The sequence below is a fragment of the Bos mutus genome, chromosome 11 (genome assembly GCF_027580195.1).
Source record: "Bos mutus isolate GX-2022 chromosome 11, NWIPB_WYAK_1.1, whole genome shotgun sequence".
Taxonomy (NCBI): Eukaryota; Metazoa; Chordata; class Mammalia; order Artiodactyla; family Bovidae; genus Bos; species Bos mutus.
In genome coordinates this window covers 77,704,667-77,729,133 of record NC_091627.1, presented here as the reverse complement: position 1 = coordinate 77,729,133, position 24,467 = coordinate 77,704,667, and the positions used below count along the sequence as shown (strand labels likewise).

Genomic DNA, 24,467 nt, shown 5'->3' with positions numbered 1-24,467 from the left:
AATGTATGTTAAAGCATTGAAAGAGATTTTTATGTGTCTGGCACTCTGCTGAGTGCTTTAGTAGCGTTATCTCATTTATTCCTCATAATCCTATGAGATAGTATCTTCATTTACTAATTCTGTGAAAACTAGATCTCTAAATATGGTGGAAGAGGGATTTGTAGCAAGAACCCCACCCTCCTCCCCTGACCATGCTGTGTGCAAGTTTGCTCAGGAAGGGACAGCTGCTGGTAGAATGCTAAGATCAGATGCTGTCCCTTTAATTCTCCTTCTTAACATGAGTACAGAAAGTATACTTAATGCAACAAATTGTACTATTTAACACTCAAACTGATGTGTTTGTTTGTTTTTTGCTTATCTAGTTTTTTATTTTTATTGGGGTAGAGTTGCTTTACAATGTCGTGTTTCTGCTGTACAACAAAGTGAATCAGCTGTGTGTATGCACACAGCCCCTCCCTCTTGGACCTCCCATCCCACCCTTCTAGGTCATCCCAGGGCCCTGAGCTGAGCTCCTGGCCCTCTACAGCAGCTTCCCACTAGCTTCCCATTCTACGTGAATGGACTCAAACTGATTCTAAAACATGTTTTTGATAATAGTCCTTTTGTAACTGACTGGGGTGCCAACATATTTCACACCCATTCTACTTGAGCTCATCATTAATAATTTCTTTTTTTTTTCATTAATAATTTCTTAACACTAGAGCTCTGCTTTCGAAACTGGTTAGAAGCCTCTACTTTTAAAAACAAATGTTCAAGAAGACTGGGGGTGGCATTTCCCATCCTGTCCTGAGCCAGCACCTGAGAAATCTTTGAATACTCTTGGCCCCAGACTGCACGTGTGCCCTTAGAAAGCATTGCAAAAAACCAGAAGGGTTAACTCCAAAGTCAAGAGTTTGAGGTAATAATATGCTTGAGTGTAACACTGTAGTAAGAAAAATGTCAGAAGATGACATGAAAGGAAAATCGTCCCATGAGAGAAATACTACCACTGAAACTCCTAGTGGAAGATATTTTTAATATGCCTTTAGTTCCACATTCATGCAGTTCTAGTAGTGAAGGGTCATTTAAGAGGGGTGGCAGCTTAGGCCAAAAATAAAATTTCCTTGAAACCAGATGAGAGGCTAGCCCTGACAAAAATGGAATCCTGATTCTGCTCACTCCCTGGAATGTAAGCAAGCAGAATTTTGTGTCCTAGGAAATAATCTAAGCAAACAGGATATTCACTGCCTTTTGTGATGGAGAGATGTTAAAACAGCCATTGATGGTGCAGCTCTTCTGTAGAATATGAAGCAGCAGTTTAAAATTGTATGTCTGTTAAAAGATTGAAGGCAAAAGGAGAAGGTAGCAGCAGAAACAGAGATGGTTAGATAGTATCACGGACTCGATGGCCATAAATTTGAGCAAACTCCAGGAAATAGTGCTTCCCAGGTGACGCTAGTGGTAAAGGACCCACCTGCCAATGCAGGAGATAAAAGAGATGCGGGTTCAATCCCTAGGTTAGGAAGATCCTCTGGAGGAGGGCATGGCAACGCACTCCAGTATTCTTGCCTGGGGAATCCCATGGACAGAGGAGCCTGGTGGGCTACAGTCCATGGGGTCACAAAGAGCTGGACACAACTCAAGGGACTTAGCACACACACATACGAGGAGACAGTGGAGGACAGAGCCTGGCATGCTACAGTTCATGGGGTTGCCAAGAGTCGGACATGACTTAGTGACTGAACAGCAACAACATGTAATAACCTACGAGGGAGAAGAATCTGAAAAAGAATAGATTATATATGTGTGTGTCAGGAAGATCCCCTGGAGGAGGGCATGGCAACCCACTCCAGTATTCTTGCCTGGAGAATCTCCATTGACAGAGGAGTATGGTGGGCTACAGTCCATAGGGTCTCCAAGAGTCAGACACCACTGAAGTGACTTAGCATGCACACATGCACATATATACATAATCACACACATATACTCATTATATATATATGAATCACTTTGTTATACACCTGAAACTAACACAACATTGTAAATGAGCTACACTTCAGTTTAAAATCGTATGGCAGTCTAACGGGTTCTAGTCTGGGACCAGCTCCAGGACATGCTGAAAGGTGCAGAACAACATGGATTGCACAGTCTCTTCTATGTACAGATGTTTAAATACATATACATGCACATGTATATGTAGGCATATACATGCACAAAAAACAACAGAAAAGACACATCTGAAAAATCCGCAGTTCAGGAAAGAAATGGAAAGTGGGGAGTAAGAAGGATTCTGTAGATTTATTCCATGTGTTTCTATCTTTAATTTTTCTCACAAACATGCACATGTAACACAAACACACAATTAAGAAAACTGTATAAACAGGGAAAACAAAGATTTAAGGTCTCGGTGAAGATGTATAGTGGTTAAGGCGTGGATTCTAGAGTGAAGCTGCCCGTGTTTGAATCCTGTCTCCTTTACTTGCTTATTACGCTTCCTTACACAAGTCATCTAACTTGGGCGCCTCAGTTTATGCAAATGCAACACCGAGAGAGTGGTTCTTATGTTGTATAGTTGTTACAAGGATTAAATAAGTAACATGGTATGTTTACATAGTAACATTCAGAATATTAGTTATTATACATGACTGTACCTAGATATTTAGCCACAATCAATTCTGTGTGCAAACTTTTCGGTTAAAGATGCTTCCAGTGAGAACTGTGGTCATCACAATGTATTTTCTCCAAGTTTCCTTGTAGTTGTTAATGATGTTGTCATCTTTTTACCCCCCTGGTGTTCAGAACTTCCAAAAGAAGAGCAGCAGAAATGAATGGAATTATGTTGATGGATGTAGAATGCCATGTGTTTTATTTGTGGAATAGTCCCGAGCATGCTTTTTGACCATCTAATCTAATGTGCATATTTATTAGTAAACTCACAGTGATGGAAATCATGAGGTTTTGCTTTCTTCCTTAGGAAGACTATGATCGTCTGAGGCCTTTATCTTACCCAATGACTGATGTCTTCCTTATATGCTTCTCTGTGGTGAATCCAGCCTCATTTCAAAACGTGAAAGAGGAGTGGGTGCCAGAACTTAAAGAATACGCACCAAATGTACCCTTTTTATTAATAGGAACTCAGGTATGTATGCTTTGATTTTACCCATTCAAGAATAACCTTTCTGGCCTGCCTCGTGATGTTGCTCTTAGATGATGGCCCCAAGGTTTAGCAAATGAGATACGTGTTTAATCTCAGTTGTTAGTTATAATAAATTCTGTCACACTTTTGGGAAAGGTAGTGTCAAAAGAAAGCAATTACTGTATTAGTCTGTTCTAAAAATCAAGTTCCATTGTAATCTTTTTTTTTTATATGTGGGGGTTAAATGGTACTACATGTTTTATCTTTAAAGACTGACGCTATGATGGGATGTTATCAACTTTTCTTAACTAGATTGATCTCCGAGATGACCCCAAAACTTTAGCAAGACTGAATGATATGAAGGAAAAACCTATATGTGTGGAGCAAGGACAGAAACTAGCAAAAGAGGTAATGCAACCTTTACAGATTTTATTTATTTATTTACAGAATTTAAAAATAAATGTAAATGAAGCTAAGGTAGTAATAGAAGCAAATATTTATTGTGCATTTACCATATGCCGGCACTGTGATGAGTGTTTTACATGCATTCAATCATTTAATCCTCGATTGACCAGTTGCTCTGGAGGAGAAAACAGAGGCATGGCAATGTCAGATAACTTGTCAGGTAGCTTGTAAGGTCCTGCAGGTAATAAATGGCAGAGCTGAGTTCAGTAAAGACCTGACTCCAGCCTTTAAACCTGTGCTACACCGCCAACACTATTTTCCTAATAAGCCATGTGTAGAAAGAGGTGTCAGAAAAAGGGGCTTCTTAATCAGGCCCTGTCTTCAGTGAAGACTCATGGAGTAGGCAGTGGAGTGCAGTTGGAGGACAATTTAAATCTGCAGTTAAAAAACAAAAAATTATGGCTAGGTAGGAGAGGAAATGCGCTGCAGTCTTTTTATGAAAGGTGGAAAATATTATCATTCTAAAAATATAACTCTGATGCACAACATGCCTCCTAACTTAGAGTCTTCCTCTCCCCAAAGAAAGGCATACTTTTTTCTCCATTTGGCCCTAACATTATTGGATTCTATTTTTAGATGTTATGACTTTAATAGGATTTTTGTGGAAATGAAATCTAATCAGGTCTTTTTAAAAATATCAAGAGGCAGAAAAAAGCAAGAAAACTTCTTGGAAAATAGTGTTTCCTAAAGCAAAAGAGAAATAGTTTCACTAACAAGTCACTTTACAAATTCCAAGTACTAAATTCTGTCATCTTGGGAGAGAAGGAATTTCTAAATGTCATAAAGGTAAAAGTCATAAATGAAAACATTGATGATTTAACTACATAAAAATTTAATACATCAAAATGCCAGAAATAAAATTAAAAGTCATACAACAAACTTGACATTTATGGCAGAAAAAGGGGTTAATATCCTTAGTGTACAGGAGCCCCATTGCATATGGATTAATCACAAAACGACAGGTATACATATGTTGGGAATTCTACATATATATATATTCATACACTCCAATAGGAAAAGGGACTCAGATTCTTCAAAAAACACGGATTGCCACAGAAGATAAGAAATACATTCATACTCCTTACTGGTCAACTGTAGTTCAATTTCCATCTATAAAATTGGCAAAAACACTGTCCCAGCAGGCAAAGGCTTCCTTGGTGGCTCAGACGGTAAAGAATCTGCCTGCAATGAGGCAGACCTGGGCTCAATTCCTGGGTTGGGAAGATCCCCTGGAGAAAGAAATGGCAACCCACTCCAGTATTCTTGCCTAGAGAATCCATGGACAGGAGCCTGGTGGGCTACAGTCCATGCGGTCGCACAGAGTCAGACACGACTGAACAACTAACACACAATGGGGCAAGGAAGTGGGTGCTCTGCTGTTCTATTGGTCAGTGAGTAAAAGCAGCCTCAACAACATGCAAAAGGCTTAAGGGCATGAACGCTTTTGATCAAGCAATTCCATAGGTAGGAGTATATCCTAAAAAAATTATATAGGATGTGCTTAAAGAGATGGCCATAAAGTTGCTGTATTGTTTATAACAGCAAAAATCAAAAAATCCTGCACCTATTAAAATTTTATACTAATATACCTATTACAATGTTCATGCTTATAGTTTAAGGGGAAAAAATGGTTGCAAAACACTATGATCCCATTTTTAGACCTGTCAGCAGCATTTGGCACAATTGGTCCCTTCTTGAAACACTTTCACGTGGCTTCCTTGAACGCCCTCTCTTGGGCTTTGTCCTCTTTCGTTGGCCTCTTCTCCTTCTCTTCATCTCCCTGTCTCTGAATGTTGGAGAGTCCAGGGATCAGCCCTCAGCTGCTTGGATGTCTTTCCTTCTATATCCACACTCAGTCCTTAGGCCTGTTGAGCTTCTGTCAGTTTTGTGGTTTGAACAATCTACTACTGAGCTTCCCAAATTCCCATCTGCAGCCTGGACTTCCAGACGTGGTAGTCCAACTTCTCATCCAACAAGTCCATCCTGGTGGTAAGCATCTCAAAATTAACACGTCCAATACAGAATTCCCAATTTTATCCTCCAGGCTTGTCTTCCCAGTTTCTCAGGTTAAAAACCTGAAGTCACACTTGACCTTGTTCTTCCTCTCATACCATACAGTGAACACTTCAGCAAAACCTGTTTTTTTGCTTTCGAATATATCCAGAATACCTATGTTCCTCACTGTCCCCTCCTTTGGCAGCCTGGACCAGGCTCCTTCCCTCTCTGCCTGGACTAACTGGAACAGCTCCTCACTCACCTTTCTGCTTCTGTGACTGTTAACCTGTTCTCCACACATCAGCCATTGAGTCTTTAAAAACAGAAGCTCCATTAGCTCACTGCTCTGTGCAGAATCCTTCAGTGGCTCCCCAGCTGACTTTGAATAAATGAAACCCCCACTGTGGCCTCCAGGCCCAGCCACCTCTGCCTCACTCGTTGTGCTCCAGGCACACGGCCTCCATGCTGTTTCCCATTTTCTGCCTCCAGGCCTTTGCCCTTTTACTGCTTCCTCTGCCTGGGAGTCTTCCTGATGTAGACACTGTTCATCCTTTCCTTTTAGGTATCTGATCCAATATCATTCTCTCAATGAGATCTTGCCTGACCTGTCCCCACTCCATATCCCAGCGAATTCTCCAGGCCACAATACTGGAGTGGGTAGCCTATCCCTTCTCCAGGGGTCTTCCCAACCCAGGGATCAAATCCAGGTCTCCCGCATTGCAGGTAGATTCTTTACCAGCTGAGCTACCAGGGAAGCCCAAGAATACTGGAGTGGGTAGCCTATCCTTTCTCCAGGGGATCTTCCCAACCCAGGGATCAAATCCAGGTCTCCCGCATTGCAGGTAGATTCTTTACCAGCTGAGCTACCAGGGAAGCCCAAGAATACTGGAGTGGGTAGCCTATCCTTTCTCCAGGGGATCTTCCCAACCCAGGGATCAAATCCAGGTCTCCCGCATTGCAGGTAGATTCTTTACCAGCTGAGCTACCAGGGAAGCCCAAGAATACTGGAGTGGGTAGCCTATCCTTTCTCCAGGGGATCTTCCCAACCCAGGGATCAAATCCAGGTCTCCCGAATTGCAGGTAGATTCTTTACCAGCTGAGCTACCAGGGAAGCCCAAGAATACTGGAGTGGGTAGCCTATCCTTTCTCCAGCGGATCCTCCCAACACAGGAATCGAATTGGTGTCTCCTATATTGCAGGTGGATTCTTTACGAGCTGAGCTACTAGGAAAGCACTTCCTTTTAGATCTCTGCTCCAATATCACTCTCTCAATGAGATCTTGCCTGACCTGTCCCCACTCCCTATCTCCTTCCCCATTTTTCTCCAAACCACTTCTACCTCTATATTTATTAATCCATGGTCTTCTTCCTCTAAAATACATTTCATTGAGCGTTGCATAGGGACTTAATTTTGTTCATTGTTGTAGGAAGGAACAAATTCCTTCCTCTGATTTGGCAAATCAGTGCTCTGTAAGTTTTCAATGAATGGACAGACGGATGGATGGATGGGGCCCCTCTCAGAGTAGAAACCAAAGTCCTTACTCGAAGTCACTATCTTGAGGCTACCTCACTGACCTCATCTCTTGCCACTACCCCTGTTCACCCTCTCCCCTGCCACTCTGGCTTCCGTCCTGCCCCGAATGTTCCAAGCACGTTCCTGCATCAGGGATCTTTACGTCTGTGGCTCTTTATGGCTGGAAACCCTGCCAGTAGGTATCCCTCACTGCTCAGACTTTACCTTGCTGAGCAGCTTCCACTGACCATCACCACGGTCATCTGCACCCTCTCCCTCCATGTTTAACCCACAGCATGTGCCACCATTTCTATATTCCTTCATGTGTTCCTCCCCCAGTAGAACTTAGGCAAATGTGAGCATCACACAGCAGGGGTTTTGCTCTTTTGCTCAGTTCATAGACATGATTCCCAGCACCTAGAAACAGTGCCAGGCATTTAATAGGTATCCAGTCAACATTTGATGATTGAAATAATTTTTCAGAGAAAGTCTGAAAGGATATACACTAATATTTTAACAGTTAGCTATCTCTAGGGAATCATAAATATGATTTCATTCTTTTTGCATTTTATGATTTTCCTTATAATGGTATGTTTGTGTGGTACCAGTTGTGTAAAAAAGATTTTATATATTTGTGATTTTTTCTTTTTCTCCCTCCCAGATAGGTGCGTGCTGCTATGTGGAATGTTCAGCTTTAACACAGAAGGGATTGAAGACTGTTTTTGATGAGGCTATCATAGCCATTTTAACTCCAAAGAAACACACAGTAAAAAAAAGAATAGGATCAAGATGTATAAACTGTTGTTTGATTACGTGAGAAACATCTTCAGTGGCCAAGGAAACTGTACATTTCTCTCAGAAAGCATATGAAATGCTACAGCTGTACCCAGACCTCTTATAATGAAGCAGTTTAAAACTTGAAAGGAAAAAAAAAACCAACCCTGTCCTCAGAATTCTATAAAAGTTCATTAAGAATGTTTCTTAAAGGTCCAAGAAGCAGCAAACAGCATCTGAAGCCACAATCTATTATAAATACTTTATTTCAACTAGAAGGTACAATCTCTCAGGGGTTTCATAGTTTAAAAAGCTACAATCACATCATGTAACTACATAAAAAAACAGTGCTGTTAAGTGGAACTGCCTGGCCTAGACCATATACATTTCTGCACAGTCTTTATGGAATCTGCACAAAGAAATCTCTTCTCCCTTTGCTCCAATTAATTGTTCTTGTATGTGAGTTTCTTTCTATTCCAGTATATCCAGAGTGGTGAAATAACAAGGCCAGCCACGTAGCCAAAGGTTGCTCCAAGCGTGCAGGAGATGGGCCATTCCTGAGGAGAGAATGTATGAGATCAAAAAGAACAAATGTTTTACTATTACTTGAGCACAAGTGTAACCTAAATATTTCTATATTAAAGCTTAACGTGCTTTCTTAAAGAATGCCAAAAGTGTAATAAGGTCATAACTGCATTTATCATGAACACTAAAAATGTACACACTTTAGTTAATGTGCGTTCAACTGTAACAAGGCTTCTGGCGATTGTAGATTTAGTTTGATGCTCCCCAGACTGCATGAGATACATGCTGAGATTACAGATTAAAAACTTTGGGTCAGACTTTGTCATAATCCTGGACTCAACTTAGCTCTCTGAACTAGTTGGTAGTTTTTTTTTTAATTTCCACATTGGCTTGTATATCAAATGAGACAAAAAGTATGTATGCTGACCAAACCACAAGAAACTTTAAATCATGTAAAGACAAATGACCTAGAATTCAAGCATGTTACATCGAATTTATAACAAAGCAGCTGCTTTCATAATAAAACTGATGTCACCTTTCAGACATAGATATTGAAACCACAGTAGAAGTTACAGAACTACAACTTAATGTACACATCTAGAGTATAAGTTAAATGATGTGCTGGCTTCCAAATACCCATTTTTCTCCAGTCATGTTATATTTCACAATATTACCTCTAGCCAGAAGTAAATAACATTGATTTATTGATCATCCGTGAGCAGTGCATGGTGGTCCCAAGGTGAAAGGTCCTGCTTTAAAAAAATTTTTTTTCATGTTTATCTGTGAAGCTCATTTGGTATACTGGAGCCATTTCTAATTTTTCTCTAGGGAAACAGGCCGTATAACTGTGTTAGAGGTGAACCATCTTAATGATAGTTCTGTTACCTAATTAAGCTTCCTTGTTTGGTCTGCTCTTGATCTACCTTAGTCCAAATGCCATGCAACAGACAGTGTGTTAGACAAAGATTCAGTGTGAACAACTGATGCAGTTCAGAGAAGCATAATCTAATACATAATTTTTTTCCCCATCCTTTCCTACATTTAAACTTGCTGTTGCCTAAATTATGATTTCTGTCTGTCTTTGGTGAGCTTCTGTTAATTTCCATGATTTGAGCTTACAGCTATGTCTGTTGCACAGATTGGGTAATGGAACACTAAACTTTTATACTTGAAAATGACAGCCTTAAATGCTCATAGCAGTCACAAATCTAGGATGTATTGTCTTGTATGTGAGCTTTGTAGAGGTTTTTTTAAAAATATAAGCATCATCCCCATTGAAGAGTGGAGAATCTACTGGATAACTGGTCAGGAGCTTTCTCTCCTGAACTGGACAGTGGATATCTTCTTTCTCCCAAGAAGTGGTGGTTCGTGTTAAGTATCATGGCCTTATGTATGCTCAAATGGAATCTGATGTAACTTTCTCATTTAATATTGGTCTGCTATTTTTAGATAGAACTGAAAGAACTGTGTAACTCAATTAGTATATTAGCCAAGTTGTCCAACACATGATATAAAGGAATTAAGACAGTAAAGTATTATATATTTATTTCCAGCTTGCCTTTGGGGATTTGATGGGAATTTTTTTCTTCCTCAGTTCACATATCTGAAACTCTTCACACTTGGTTTCCTAGCCAATAAAGTTAAAATCTAGAATTTGCCCTGCCCTAAGAGAAATGGACTAGGACTCTAGAAACACAAACCCTAGTGTCATCTGTTTCTTGATTGGGCCTCATTTTTCTCATCTTTTAAATATGGATTCTAATCTCTCTTCCTAGCAACTGCTATGGTTTTCTTCTTTCTTACAGTAATCACTGTTGGACATTACCTTTTCGGCTTCATGTTCTTAAGATGGTAAAAATCCTGTATATAGATTACTAGAACTCTAAGCAAAGATGATTGTATCATCTGAACCTGAGGTGCCTTAGGTACTCTACTGACCTTGGTGGGGTTTGGAGTTTCCCATTGCTTATTGCTTATGAAGAGCCTTTCCATTGCTTTGGTTCTTTAGTATCTTTTTTTTTTTTTTTTTGCAAAACCCTTTCAGCCACTTTAACTAAAACCAAAGATTTCTTTTTTTCTGTTTATAAACAGATTATAGAAAAGTTGCCTTATTTTCAGAAGCATGTCTTCATTTAAAACTTAGGTTTCCACAGAAATTCAGGCTAATCACTGGAACAACATAGTGAAATATCTGGAAAATAAAATACTTCAAAAATATCTTACTGACATGAATTTTGCTAGTGAATGAAAATACAGTGCTTCAAATAAGATCATGTATGAATGAATTCAAACTTAGTTTTTTTGCATGTAAGTAATCAGTTTTAAGTCCTTAAACATAGTTTTAGGGACTTCCTGACATCTTATTTAATATTTTGCTTATATCCTTATTCGATCTCTAAAGGTACATTTTAGGTTAGCCTATGTTGAATTATCATCTTTCCAATAAGTAGAGCCTGAACTAATGGTTTTTATTGTGAATTATCGTAGTTACTTTAGGCATTGCTTCCATTTGATTTTAATTATTCAGTTTACGTACCAAATTGAATACTCGTTTGTTGGTTGTTGCTTTTTAAGTGATTGTTACTTTAATAGTGTCCCATCTCAACACATGGGGTTACAAATAAAATAATATGCATAGTTTACTACCTATGTAAAGTATTGAACTTCTTACCTTAGTAGTTTTTATTTAACACTCTATGTAAACATTTGGACTAACACTCGATTTTCCTCTGTTTCTCATTGCTGTGAGTTTATGCATCATCAGCCAATTGTGAGCGCCTGCACTTTGGTAAAGAGCACATTGTCAAAGTGTAGGGAGAATCATAATCCCTCATGAATCCAGCCAGATTCCAATTTGGGTTACTAAATTCTATTTTAATCACTTTGTCATTTCAGTGTGGCTCTTTGTTTCCAAACACAAAGATACATTTACACACACATTCTTCAAATAGCTGCCATACCTCACCTCCAGTGGAATGCCAGCAATGACGTAGATATTAGAAAGTTTAAAAGTTTTGCCTAAAGAGGGGTTAAAGTTTGAAACACTTGCTATTCAACATCTCAAGGAATCCATGCCATCAACAAATCAGAATGCTGGACTAACTGTGGACACTGTTCGCTAGTGACAGGTCACACTCTCCTGCTTGATTTTCCTTAAAGTAAGTAATCCTTATCTGTAACACAGTCATTTTTAACAAGAGATTTTCTTTATATAAGGGCAGACTTTCCTGATTTCTATAAGCCAAGATAGGGAATGGCACAGAGGCTACTGGAGGGAGTTGGGGAGGGGAGGGGCGGGAGGCTGCCAACAAACCACCCTTCCTCAAACAGCTTGCTACTAACCTTCTTGTAACTGCTTTAAAACAATTTAAAAACTATCCTGTGGCAACAGATCATACTGAATTGTCAAACAATCCTAGATTTGTCCCGTATTTTCATAGATTTTGAAGTTTTCCATTTAAATTATCATCTCACATACAGAGATGTTTCTATTTATCGTTCCTCATACTACAAATAGGATTAGAAACACACACACGGTATCTATTGAACAGACAATTCAACTTCGTTGCTATAAACATGTCTCCAAATGATGGTCATCTGAGATGGAGCTACATAATTATCTTGTTTTGTTTAAGGAAAATAGAAAACTCAAAGACATTCATGTAAAAGTCACGTGTTTATCACCAAAGGACCATCTTTTTATCCAATTTTTTATAAATGTAAAATTTTTTTTAAAAATCACTAAATAAAAGAAAATTTTCTGTTGCATAACAAAAGATAATATAGTGCAATTGGGTAAAATTACTATAGTTACTGTCAAAAAGAAAAACTTCACAAAAATGAGTAGCTACATCATGTGAAGAAAGTGCCCTGCTTTACAGTACTACTATTATCCTTGCTCTAAATCAAATAATTCCTTATTTGTCTCAGCACTTGAAAAAAGTCAGTGTTCGCTTAAAATAATCAGCATTAACAAAGGCCTGATACATAGGATCTTAGTACATGGTACTGGCAATAGGTTATTTTTCTCTTAGAAATAAAACAATTTCACCCTAATCAGCTTTAAAAAACTTTTGAAATAATACAGATATGTGTTTTTCTGTTACAAAAATCATTATTATTGCTGCTTGAAAGACACTTCAAAATTATATAAGCTTATTTCTACCTGAAGACCACACTACATTCTTCTGATCAGGCACTGCTATAAAACTCTGCTTTACGTTTTAGAAAAGGAAAATGTACTAATATACAAAGTTTGAAAGCATTTTCTAAGTAGTAGAGAATAGTATTCTCTGTGTGTGTATATATATACATATATATATTCTGAATCACTTTGCTGTACACCTGGAAGTAACACAACATTGTAAATCAACTATACTTCAAAAAAAAAAAAAAAAGTTAACAAAAAGATGACCCTAGGCAAGTCGCCTAACCTTTCTGTGCCTTGGTTTCTTATCTGCAAAATGAGGATCACTGTAAAACTCACCTCACAGGGTTACTGTAATGACCAAATGAGGTAAAGTCCTATGTGGTACCCACAATCATACCTAAAACACAGGTCTGGCACATAGGACAAGTGACCAATCAATGGGTTACAATGGATAATCTTTCAGTTCATATTTTTAAACAGGCACATATGAAGTAAGTTGTAATTACAATCTACAACACTATCATTCCTCAAATACACCATCTCTAAAGCTATTTTTTAAAGTATTTCTAAAAAACTACACCTAATATATACAGCAGAAATTTCTATCATTTTTAAGAGTCTCCATTTGAATGGCTCTTTTCATTCAAAACTATGTATTGAGAGCCCCTACTATAAACCAAGCAATTAAGGGGCAAACTAAGATTCTTTTTTAGATAAATTCAATAACACAAACTAAAAAATGTGTTGCAATATAATTTTTGGAGAGGTATGTGATCTGAGAGATCTCAAGGGAAAACTGACTTATCTGCAGATCAGAAAACCTAGAAACACTTAGAACAACCCACAACCATTAGGATTACTGACTCTTTCAGATAAAAATGAAGATAAAACCCAGGCAATTCTAAATTTCACACAAACTACTTTTTACTATGTTTTGTTTATCATGCTTACCATAGATTTACATTTGCATGACTGATACAATTCATCTTTCAAAACCGACTTACTTCCAAACTTCACCTGGTTTTAGATGATTGTGTGTATTTTCTTCTGAACCTGGTTTTAACGCTGTGTTTCCCAGATGCACATAAAGTAGATGCTGCCGTCTTGTGTAAGAATACACGAGCAGATGAGTCTACTCATCGGGGTAATTTCTCTGCTTGGTTGTAACTCAGAGTTGGTTGGTCCAGAGTTGGTTGTAACTCTGCTCTGAGCCATGATTACTCTACCACTCTCCTGTGACTAAGAACACAGATTTAGGAAGAGCTATTTGTGGAGAGGTCCACAGTCTCCAGGCTGGAACTTCTTGTTAAAGTGACGATGTAAGGTCCCTGCCAGGACCATGCAAATGAGTTTTACCTCAGCCAGCACTCTCCTCTATCACATGGAAGTCCTACTGGCATATCATTTTCAGTATCACTGCCCTACAATGAACCCACCTTTTAAATCGCAAACCACTTTCTATCAGTTAAGTATTAGTATTTTTCCCATGCTTGAAGTATGTAACTCACATTCATATAAATTAATATTTTATTTTGGTTTGTCTAAAACACTGTGTAAGACCTTTAGTAACAGAAACACCAATTAACCTAAAAATATGCACTCTTTCAATAATTAAATCCATAATCTTGGCTTCATCCCTTTCTCTACCATTATTTGCTGTGATTCATTTAATTTTCCTAATGATCTCCAGCATCAATTTATTAAAGTATTACCTGTGGCACCTGTGACTTTTAATAATGAATATATGTCTCACAGATATTAATTTTTAAACCTGATAAAACCAGAGAAAACAAAAAAAAAATTTTAAATACAACAATGCCTCATTTATCTGGTATCTGATGGGAATAAGTACAAATATTTAACAATTTTAAATTGTTTTAAAGACAATCTCCATCCATTTTACATTTTAACTTTATAAGAAACAAATACACTCAGAAGAGATTTGATTATGTGTTCAATTCCATTTTGGAGATAGTAGAACTGGAAGTCCAGAGTTTAAAGGTATTTGTTGGTATTCTAGGTACAAAATCCTCATTTATTAGCTTCAAATACTCTCCTACAAATATATTAAATTTTTTGGTCTAACATACACTACCAGTTGAGTGGTTGTGGCATTTAAATGAGATCCTCATGTGGGGAAAGAAATACAATATAATAATTACTCGACCTTTTTCAAAAAAATCTAAGCCCTGGCCATTGTTAAAGAAGAACAGGGATAAAGAGAATCATGGTGTCCTGGAGCACTGGATTCCGAGTCTTCCTCTAATCAGTCAAGAAATGCTGAACAAGATGCATACTCCTCTCCTGACACTTGGCTCTCTTATGTGTAGAAATGAGGATGAAACCTACCTTGCACTATGGTTACCAGGATTAAGTTACTTGTGTGACAGTGCCAAGCCCCATGCCTGGTACATAAAGAGATACTGTGTTTTCCTTCTATTGCCATCTGAAATGTCAGATAGGATTGAAAATTAAGTGAAATCCAAATACCCTAAATACCCAAATACCAGAGAAACAAAAAGATGAGTTAACAATCCACTCTACCAATTTAAGGACCGTTGTGCAGAATGAATAAAACAAGCACATTCTCTGGAGAATTCAAATAATGAATTGGCAGTTTTTTGGGAATGCTAAGAAAAAACAGTCATTAACCTACTCCTTTTATAGGTCACAAATGCCTATAACATCAGTTAAGCAGTTAACTGTAGGGTTCTAAACTAAGTAATTCAGAATTATTTAATCCTCACTAGCAAGTGTCAGCGGAGAAGGCAATGGAAACCCACTCCAGTACTCTTGCCTGGAAAATCCGATGGACGGAGGAGCCTGGTAGGCTGTAGTCCATGGGGTCACAAAGAGTCAGACACTTACTGAGCAACTTCACTTTCACTTTTCACTTTCATGCACTGGAGAAGGAAATGGGAACCCACTCCAGTGTTCTTGCCTGGAGAATCCCAGGGACGGGGGAGCCTGGTGGGCTGCCGTCTGTGGGGTCACACAGAGTCGGACATGACTGAAGCGACTTAGTAGCAGCAGCAGCAACAAGTGTCAGAGCCAGGGTTTGAACCCAGTAATTTGATGCCTCAGCTCTTAAAAATCCTGTTATCTACCTATTAATAAAACATGTGGGTTTAAAAACTTCATGTAAATTTCCTTTGTTTAGAATGACTAACAACAATTCTTAACTTTGTACTAATTGTTTTAATAATGTGAAGTGCTGATTTTTGATAAGTAAAGAATTAAGATATTTTCCAGATGAAAAGCTGATAACCATATATTCTGAAAATATTTAGAGCATATTAAATCTGAATCAGAATCTAACTCACAATCTGGATCTAAATTATCATTACCAAACAAATTCCAGTCCTGGTAATATTTCTGTTATAGCTTATATAGTTAATATGTACTTTGTACACAGTAAGAACTCAACAAATACTTACTGATTAGCTATTTTTATGGCAGATGGAAGCATCAAATTATAATGTAAATAGATTTTCCATAGTCAAAAATCTTGTCAGTTACTGCAGCTATAAGTTTTCTCTGGGGGTGAAGAAGCCAGTCTGGGTTATGGACAATTCAATGTTTATAATGTAATAATTAAGGCAGGGAAGAGAAGCAAGATGACTTTGAATTACTTTCAAAGAAAACAATAAAGATGACCAACAACAGAGTGGGTAGCCATCAACCATATTCTCTTTCACCAAATTCTCTTGCTGCCTCCTAGAAATGGAAGGCTTCCTCCAATTATATAAAGATGCCTGGAATCTTTCGTCAATTGTCATTACTTAAAATTATTTAAAATTCCTATTAGTTAAGTGAAAAAACCTTTTCATTAAGGTTATGTATTTTCAATGGGCCTTTCCAGTCACTAAATTCTGAAACAACTTAAAAACTATAAGCATTCTTGAACTTGCTCAATACAGAACTCACATCATTATATAATCTTATGCTTGGCCTCGGGCACTTTATACACAGTCAGATTGAGTACAAAGTAGAAAAATGGAACTACAATATGTGACAGTTTTTGTGAGGTGGTTTGTGTGTATGTGTTTTTAAAGAAAGTGTAATTGCTTAACCAGATACTCTTGCTTCTCCAAGTTTACTTCTTTTTATTAAACATGAGTAAAATCAGATCACAACCCAGAAAAGCTTGCTTTACCACAAACATATCAAATCTTTATTGGGCTACAGGAATACAGAACTAAAATCTCTTCCTAATACTATAATATTAAAGTTTAAATAATAAAGTATAGACAGAGGTTTTCTTCTTCTGAAATTCTACTTTAGAAAAATCTCCATTCTGAAGTAATGCCATAATCTTTTATCTGGTTTATTGTTTCTCTGGCAGATTCTGTCAGCATCATGAGCCACACTGAGTACTTATTGTGTAGTTAGGTTTACAAAGAAAAAAAAACAGAACAGAAAACTTTGATGAAAATAAAAAGTGAAAAAAAAAAAGACATCATTTCTCTAGTTTATAATTGCTAAATTAGTAAATAATCACTAAACTGGGGAGGGGCAGGTAATTATTATGTGAATAAAAGATGATTAATTATATATCACTTCTAACATATCTATCATAATTTTAAAAGATGATAGTGAATACATATCTATCATAATTTTGAAAGATGATAGTAAATAAGTGGCTCATTAACTTGGAATACTCTTAAAACAACCCAATAGTAAAGATTATTAAATAACCAGTAATAGTCCAGTCAAATGAAACATTCCTAATGAAGACCAACATTTGTTACATACTAAATTAGCTAGCTAGAAATTTTTTTTAAAGTCGATAATTCAAGTAGAAAATTTATATTAATTTTAAAAGTCTGATACCATTAATTTGGATCCAGTTCACCTCTTACTGTAAATAAGAATTGAGGTAGAAAAATGAGAGTCACTAGCTAGAAGCCTAAACAATCAAAAATGGATAATTGGATTGTAAATAACTGAAATATATATTTTCTTCACAAACCTAAACCCGATTTTAGACAGATGCGTCTGCTCCCCATAATTCAATATCTACTTCTGCATCGTCTTTTTTGCCTGTCGTTCCCCCCACCTTTGGCTGCACCACATAGTATGTGGGATCTTAGTTTCCGAATCAGGGATCAAACCCATGTACCCGGCACCAGATGGCGAAGTCTTAACCACTGGACCACCAGGGATGTCCCTGCATAGTCTTAAGACGATTTATACAGGTCTAAGATGCAAAGAGTCAACTCGTTGGAAAAGACCCTGATGCTGAGAAAGATTGAGGGCAGGAGGAGAAGGGGGCAACACAGGATGAGATGGTTGGATGGCATCACCGACTCAATGGGCATGAGTTTGAGCAAACTCCAGGAGACAGTGAAGGACAAGGAAACCTGGTGTGCTGTAGTCTATGGGATGGCAAAGACTTGGACATGACTTAGCAACTGAACAACAACAACAACAAGATATCAAACTTTTACACTCCAAAATATTCCACCTATATGCAAACTAACAAGCTAATTACACGTTACCTTACCAACTCATAAGCTGATGGCCCATGGTGCGTTATATACTGATACTTTGTATTAGATTTAATTTCATATATCTGAAATAAGGGATTAAGACACAATTTCCTATGTACACTTTTCAGTGATTTTGATTGTCCTCCAATCTAGAAATTATGACACTATTGAATGAAATTAAGTTTCATAAGATGGTAACTTGAGTACAAATGAATCTCTATTTCCCAGCAATCACTGAGATGGCCAAGAGAATATAAAAGAAACCTTTATTAATACTATAACCTTGGGAATGGTATCAGTGACATCACACATGCCAAACCTCCAGGGATTTCTATAACATATAAGTAGGTGAAGAACTATTACAGGGAAGGGCCAACCTACCAGACTTACTGAATGTAAAACAACTCATTTGTTAGGGAAACACAACATCTAATAGAAACCACAAAGAATGGACTTAAAAAGTAGGCAGTTAAGTGCAAGGCATACAATCTAGCTCCCTCAGTGGCCTTTGGAAAGTGAGACACGTATCAGAGATTCACTACCTAGGAATTTATTTTAAAGAGAAAACTGGACAAACTAAGAAAAATTTAAGGAGAAAACTGGACAAAACTGCCAGGATGTATGTTTTATGATAATTATGGTAATTAATAATAGTGAAAACTGTAAATAATCTAAATATCCATTCATAAGAAATTCATATATGATTTTACACAAATAATACAGTATTACACCCATGCAACTTGTTGCTGACATGGAACGAGTTCCACAATATACTGCTGAAGGGGAAAGAAACAGATTAAAAATAGTATGTGTACTATGAATAGTTATACAGAGAGAGAGCTGCAAAGATTGTCACCAAAACACAAATGGGAGCTGCCTCTGGGTGGCTGGATATTTGATAATTTTTAACTTACTTTTTATAATTATTAGTACTGCTGAAGTTTTCTAAATAAATGTATACTGTCTTTGTAATCAAGAGAAAAATTCTCATTTTGGAAAAAGAAAGTATATTTATTTTTTAATACTAAGCTTGATTTAGGAGAAATTATCTTGATAATTGGAAACATCCATTAAGATACAGATTAAAAGATCTTTATCATAACGTTTATAACAGTATAATAGTAAAAATAGTTAATTATTAGCAGTAACTTAAATGATCAATAGCGAATTTGTTAAATTTTAGAATAACTATATAATGATTTACTACAAAGCCATTAAAAATTATGACAAAGATATATGCATCACTAGCTCAGTGACCTTGGAAATATCATATGTCCTCTAGGTATCAGTTTTCTGTATCATTTCTGTAAAATGCAGATAAAAGAATACTTACGGTGCTTCACCTAGCTTAATAGCCATACCCTATTGTGATAGAAAATGAAAAATCTGATATTTATAAGTTTCCTCTAATTTCACACACACTTATTTCAAAATCAACTTTGCTATATGTTAAACAGTGCTGGAAGACAGAAACAGGCTAATCTGGATACCTGTAGCACTGAGGCCCCAATAAGTCCCCCAGATTACAGTGACAGAGGGAACCGACATCCCTACTTAACTGAACAATGAAACAATTTATATATACACTCGTTGGCGTCATCAGTTTTACCCTCACTGTACAAACATTTACTTTGCTGCTTTAAGGAGTTGAAACCAACCTGCCATGGTCTTCCCCAATCCAGTGGAATAGGAAAGGCTCCAAGCCATATTCCTACAAAACTAGAAATTGTAGTGATCTGAAGACTATTCTCCCAAATGGACGTAACTCTGTAAAACACAAATATATAAATCATTGGTGGAACAGATCTCAGCTGCTGGGAAATCAAACAAAGAGCACGTATTAACACCATACATATGTACATGTTCTGTTCATTTCAAATAAGCATCTCAAATTGACACATAAATATTTGCTATGAATCATTAACAATTAATTGGCAAGAAGATATAAGTGGTTTTCAGCTGGAAAAGTAACATATACACATACTGAAAGTCAAATAATACAAAAGAGTATTTGCAATGAATGCTAAGTCCTCCTCTCACCCTTATTATCAACTTTGGTTCCTTTTCCCAGAAATGACTATTACCAACTAAGTACATATCCTTCTAGAAATATTGTATACACACAAAACCACACAATTTTGTTTAGAATGATACATGCACATCTACTTATATGCACACATGTATGTATAAACCCTTCAAAACAAAACTCAAATGTACCATGTCATAAACACGGTTTTGCTGTGTATCTTCCCCTGTTAACAGTTTTACTAGTATTCCATTGTCCCAAGGAAGCATCATTTATTCAACTAGTCCCTTATGGCACATTTCATTTAACAAAATCAACTCTATTTGGTAAGGAAGGAGTAGAGAATGAGAACAAAACATTACAAAAGATCCACTGCTTTGGCCTACCATTCTTATTTATTAAATGCACATCTTACAGTGTAAAGGTGGAGAGACATAATTCTATCTGTCTCTTAGAAAGTCTTGGCTTCAGTCTGCCCCTAATGGGATCACTTAACTGGGTGGAATAAGAATCTCATTACAGTGGAGTAAACCACTCCCCAAAAATGCAGTAACTGGAGTCCAAATATTCAATTGTTTCAAATGCAGTGTTTAGTTATTCTGAAGTTTATGAAAAGCAGTTTCTTCCGTTAGTGTGGTAAAGGGGGGAAACATTTGCTTTGTTAGATGACTGCTTTAGAAACAGGCTAATGACTATACACAAAAGTACCCTGAATTAAAACCATCCAGAATGACAAGTCAGTCCATAAACCAACATCCCATCACCTACCCATCTCAGTACTGCCTTTCCCTCACCTACACGAGTTAAGAGCTTCAGCCTGTTTCTATTGAAAACTGGGGCTGGAAGAAGATTAGAGGCAATCCCCATACATCCAAATCTGTGTTATTTGTTGGGCTTAATTCTTCTTCTCTATTTTGTGTAACACTTAAAAATAAAAGTCAATTTCTTCAACTAACATTCAACAGAACAGAGATCTATTCCAGTCTTAAGAGGTGAAAAAACTGATGAGTTGAATGTAAAGAGAGAATTGTACGATTCAGGCAATTTAAAGGTTTGTCTAAGGTAATTTTTTACTTTATGTTGCTGAGAAATGTTGACTTCCTTTCACCAAAACACACACTTCTTGGTATTGCAATGTGTAAAGTGATTTGCCGAGAGATACAAAATTGAGAGCAGAGTTTACTTTCTGCTAAGAAGAGTTTTACTTTTTTCTTTTTTTATGAAAGGAAGTTCAGCTGAATTTGGAAGAATGAGTGGTATTTGGTCTTGAAGAAATGGAGAAAGAGATATACTGTAGGTTAAAAGAACGTAAGTAAAATTGGTTGAGCCCAAGTGGAAGAATGGGTAACAACACTGGAAAAGTAGGTTACAGTAGGATTTTTAAAAAAATAATGGCTTTATTGAATACAGTTTAAAAAAAAATGCTACAGAGAAACCTTTTCCAGCCATACGATTCACTTAAAGTGCACAATTCAATGTTTTTAGTATATTAACAGAATTGCACAATCACCCACAAAACAAAAGCCTTTATATTAGCAGTCACTCCCAATTTCCCCTTCCCTCTAGATCACTAATCCACTTTCTGTCTCTATGGATTTGCCTATTCTGAACATTTCATGCAAATGAAATCAATGTGTGGTCTTCTGCGACTGGATTATTTCACTTAGCACAGTTTCCAAGGTTCATCAATTTTGTAGCACATAAAAATGTCATTCCCTTTTATTGCCAAATAATATTTTGTTATACAGATATATCACATTTTATTTTTTCCACACATTAGTTGATGGACACCTGGGTTGTTTTGACTTTTTGGCTATTACATCTAATGCTACTATAAACATTCATGTATAAGTTTTGTGTGGACATATATTTTTCTTGGGGATATACTAAGGAATAGACTTGCTGATAACTCTGTGCTTAACCTTTTGAGGAACTGCCAGACTATAGTCCAAAGCAGCTGAGCTATTTTGTGTTCCCATCAGTAGTGTATGTGGGTTCCAATTTCCAGATTCTTGCTAATACTTGCTACTACTGATTATAGTCATCTTAGCAGTGATGAAGCGGTATCTCATTGTGGTAGATTTAGGCTTAGGATTTTATAAAAGCCTTAAAAGTCAAATTTTTAAGTCAAAAGAAGTCTCTGAAGGTTTTAAATCCAGTCAGCAATATGAGTTAAGTCTAATAAGATCTATGTACACGTCTAATCTGAGCTCCAAGTTCCTTGGGCTAAGGGGCAAGATCCATGTCGTCACACTTTTTTTTTCATTGTTATAAGCACACTTGTGGTCATCTTATATTTGTTAAAATAAAGGCAAATATCCAAGAAAAGTGAAAATGAAAGTGAAGTCGCTCAGTTGTGTCCAACTCTTTGCGACCCGTGGACTGTAGCCCACCAACCTCCTCCGTCCATGGGATTCTCCAGGCAAGAATACTGGAGTGGGGTGCCATTTCCTTCTCCAGGGAAGGGCAAATATCCAAGAGGTTGTCCTCTATTTTGTTTGTTTGATGTATGAAGAGTGTTTATGATCTTACGTACAACAAATGCATAAAAAAATGGAACCAAGACCTAATTTAAAAATTAGAAGAAATCTGTAGCCTATCTTTTTAAAATTAAAAAGCCTGAGGCACAACTGTGTTCCTGTGAGTGCCCTACACCATCTCGTGAATTCCCTTTGCCTCTCTCAGTGCTCCTGGGTCTTCATTTTCCTGAATTTCAAGACGTCTTCCTTCTATCGTCCCCTTCTTTTAAAGTACATCCTTTAACATATTCCTGAGAAAATGTAGGGGGAAAACAGATTTTAGAGATGTTTAAAGTCTGACAGTGACTTTACTATAATTGTTGGCAATCATTTTGTCTCAGAATGTTGAAGGCATTTGCTCCATTGTTTTCTGATTCCTGCTTGAGAAGTTCAGGGCCATCTGGCTCCCAGTTCTCTGTAAGTAACATGTTCTCTACACCCCACCTCCCACCATCCTTTCTGGGAGCCTCTAGAATCATCTCTTTATTTCTTGTTATCTAAAATTTCACATTAACATGTCTTGGAGTGGGTCTTTTCGTCCATTATGCCAGAAATACACATGGGCTTTCTTAATTTAGACTCTCAGGTTTTTAGTTCTTGAAATTTTCATTTGAAGACTTGCTGTTTGATGCCCAGGTCCCTTAAGAATTTTGTTTTTCTTACTCTTTTGCTGGGGATACTATCCTTATGAATTAATTCCCTAATCTTCTTACTTTTTAACTCATTTCCCATATCTTTGCCTTTTTGTTTGACTAAAGGATCTTTTCAACTTTGTCCCTACTTCTGTTGAATTTAATTCCCAAGAAGCTTTCTTCTATGAATATTCCTTTTGATTACCTCCTGTTCACATTTATGGATGTAAAAATATATATTTTTTAAAGTTATCTTCTGGTTCTTACACTGCTTTTATTTCCACTGAGTTTTCTTGTTGTTTCCATTTCTGGTTTTCAGCTTAGAGGTGTTCTTCAAATGTCTAGTGATTCTTCAGTTACCATTCTACTTAAATGTAAAACACTATATATGAAATGTCCAGAAAAGGCAAATTTATAGAGACAGAAAGTACTTTAGTGTTTACCTGGGATGGAGAGTAAGGGGTGGGTGGGAGAGAAGGGTGGGAATGGAGAACGACTGTTGACAGGTATTCCTTTTGGGGTGATGAAATGTTCTTAAGATTGTACTGACAGTTACAAAACAGTACCTACACAAAAAAACTATCGAGTTATACATTTCATTGCTTTATTTTTTGGCCGTTATGTGGGATCTTAGTTACCCAACCAGGGATTGAACTTCTGTCCCCTGCAGTGGAAGCGTGGAGTCTTAACCACTGGGCCACCAGGGAAGTCCCCTTGAACTGTACGCTTTAAATGGGTGAGTTTTATAGCTTGAAGTTATATCTCAATAATGTGCTTTTTAAAAAGACAACAAAAAAAGTGAAACTCTAAACAGCTGGCTGGCTGATCACTGTACACAAATAGCATGATTCAACTGATGGGCTTCACTGTTTCAGGAACTGGGTAGGAACCCTGCCTGTTAAGAGAAATCTCAAATGTCAGTATCTATAGGTGTTTTGGGACCATTTTTCTCAGAGAGAAATCATTTCAGTATTCTGCCTAGATGGTATAAGCCTGGCTGTCAGTGTTCTGGGCCTAGAAGATAAAAAGGACTAGGCATAAGGTACAGACTCATTGCTTAGTATGTAGAATTTTGTTTAAGCCTTCCTGAAGAGGTTGTAGCAACTAGGCTCAGGATCTGGGGGTAGCCGGAGTGGTTGGGGGTGCATCTTTCTCCATCTTCCCTTCACCCACTGTATAACTATGATATTTATACAGTATTTATATTCTGTTCTGAACTCCAATTCATTGATATAGTAACCCCCTTATATATGCACTCAGTA

General features: G+C 37.2%; 2 protein-coding genes across 2 annotated transcripts in view; one reads left to right on the top strand and one right to left on the bottom strand.

Annotated features, from left to right (window-relative positions):
* The window catches only part of RHOQ (ras homolog family member Q), a 42,700-nt gene extending 31,665 nt beyond the window's left edge, over window positions 1-11,035 (top strand). Inside the window, exons 3-5 of the mRNA XM_005895614.3 lie at window positions 2,954-3,118; window positions 3,428-3,523; window positions 7,749-11,035. Of these exons, the coding sequence (XP_005895676.3) occupies window positions 2,954-3,118; window positions 3,428-3,523; window positions 7,749-7,904 (417 nt within the window). The 3' untranslated portion in view covers window positions 7,905-11,035. The remainder of the gene's footprint in view (window positions 1-2,953; window positions 3,119-3,427; window positions 3,524-7,748) is intronic.
* PIGF (phosphatidylinositol glycan anchor biosynthesis class F) overlaps window positions 8,013-24,467 on the bottom strand; it is a 31,854-nt gene continuing 15,399 nt past the window's right edge. Inside the window, exons 5-6 of the mRNA XM_005895612.2 lie at window positions 19,687-19,795; window positions 8,013-8,418 (exon numbers count right to left, since the gene is read on the bottom strand). Coding sequence (XP_005895674.1) covers window positions 8,305-8,418; window positions 19,687-19,795 — 223 coding nt within the window. The 3' untranslated portion in view covers window positions 8,013-8,304. The remainder of the gene's footprint in view (window positions 8,419-19,686; window positions 19,796-24,467) is intronic.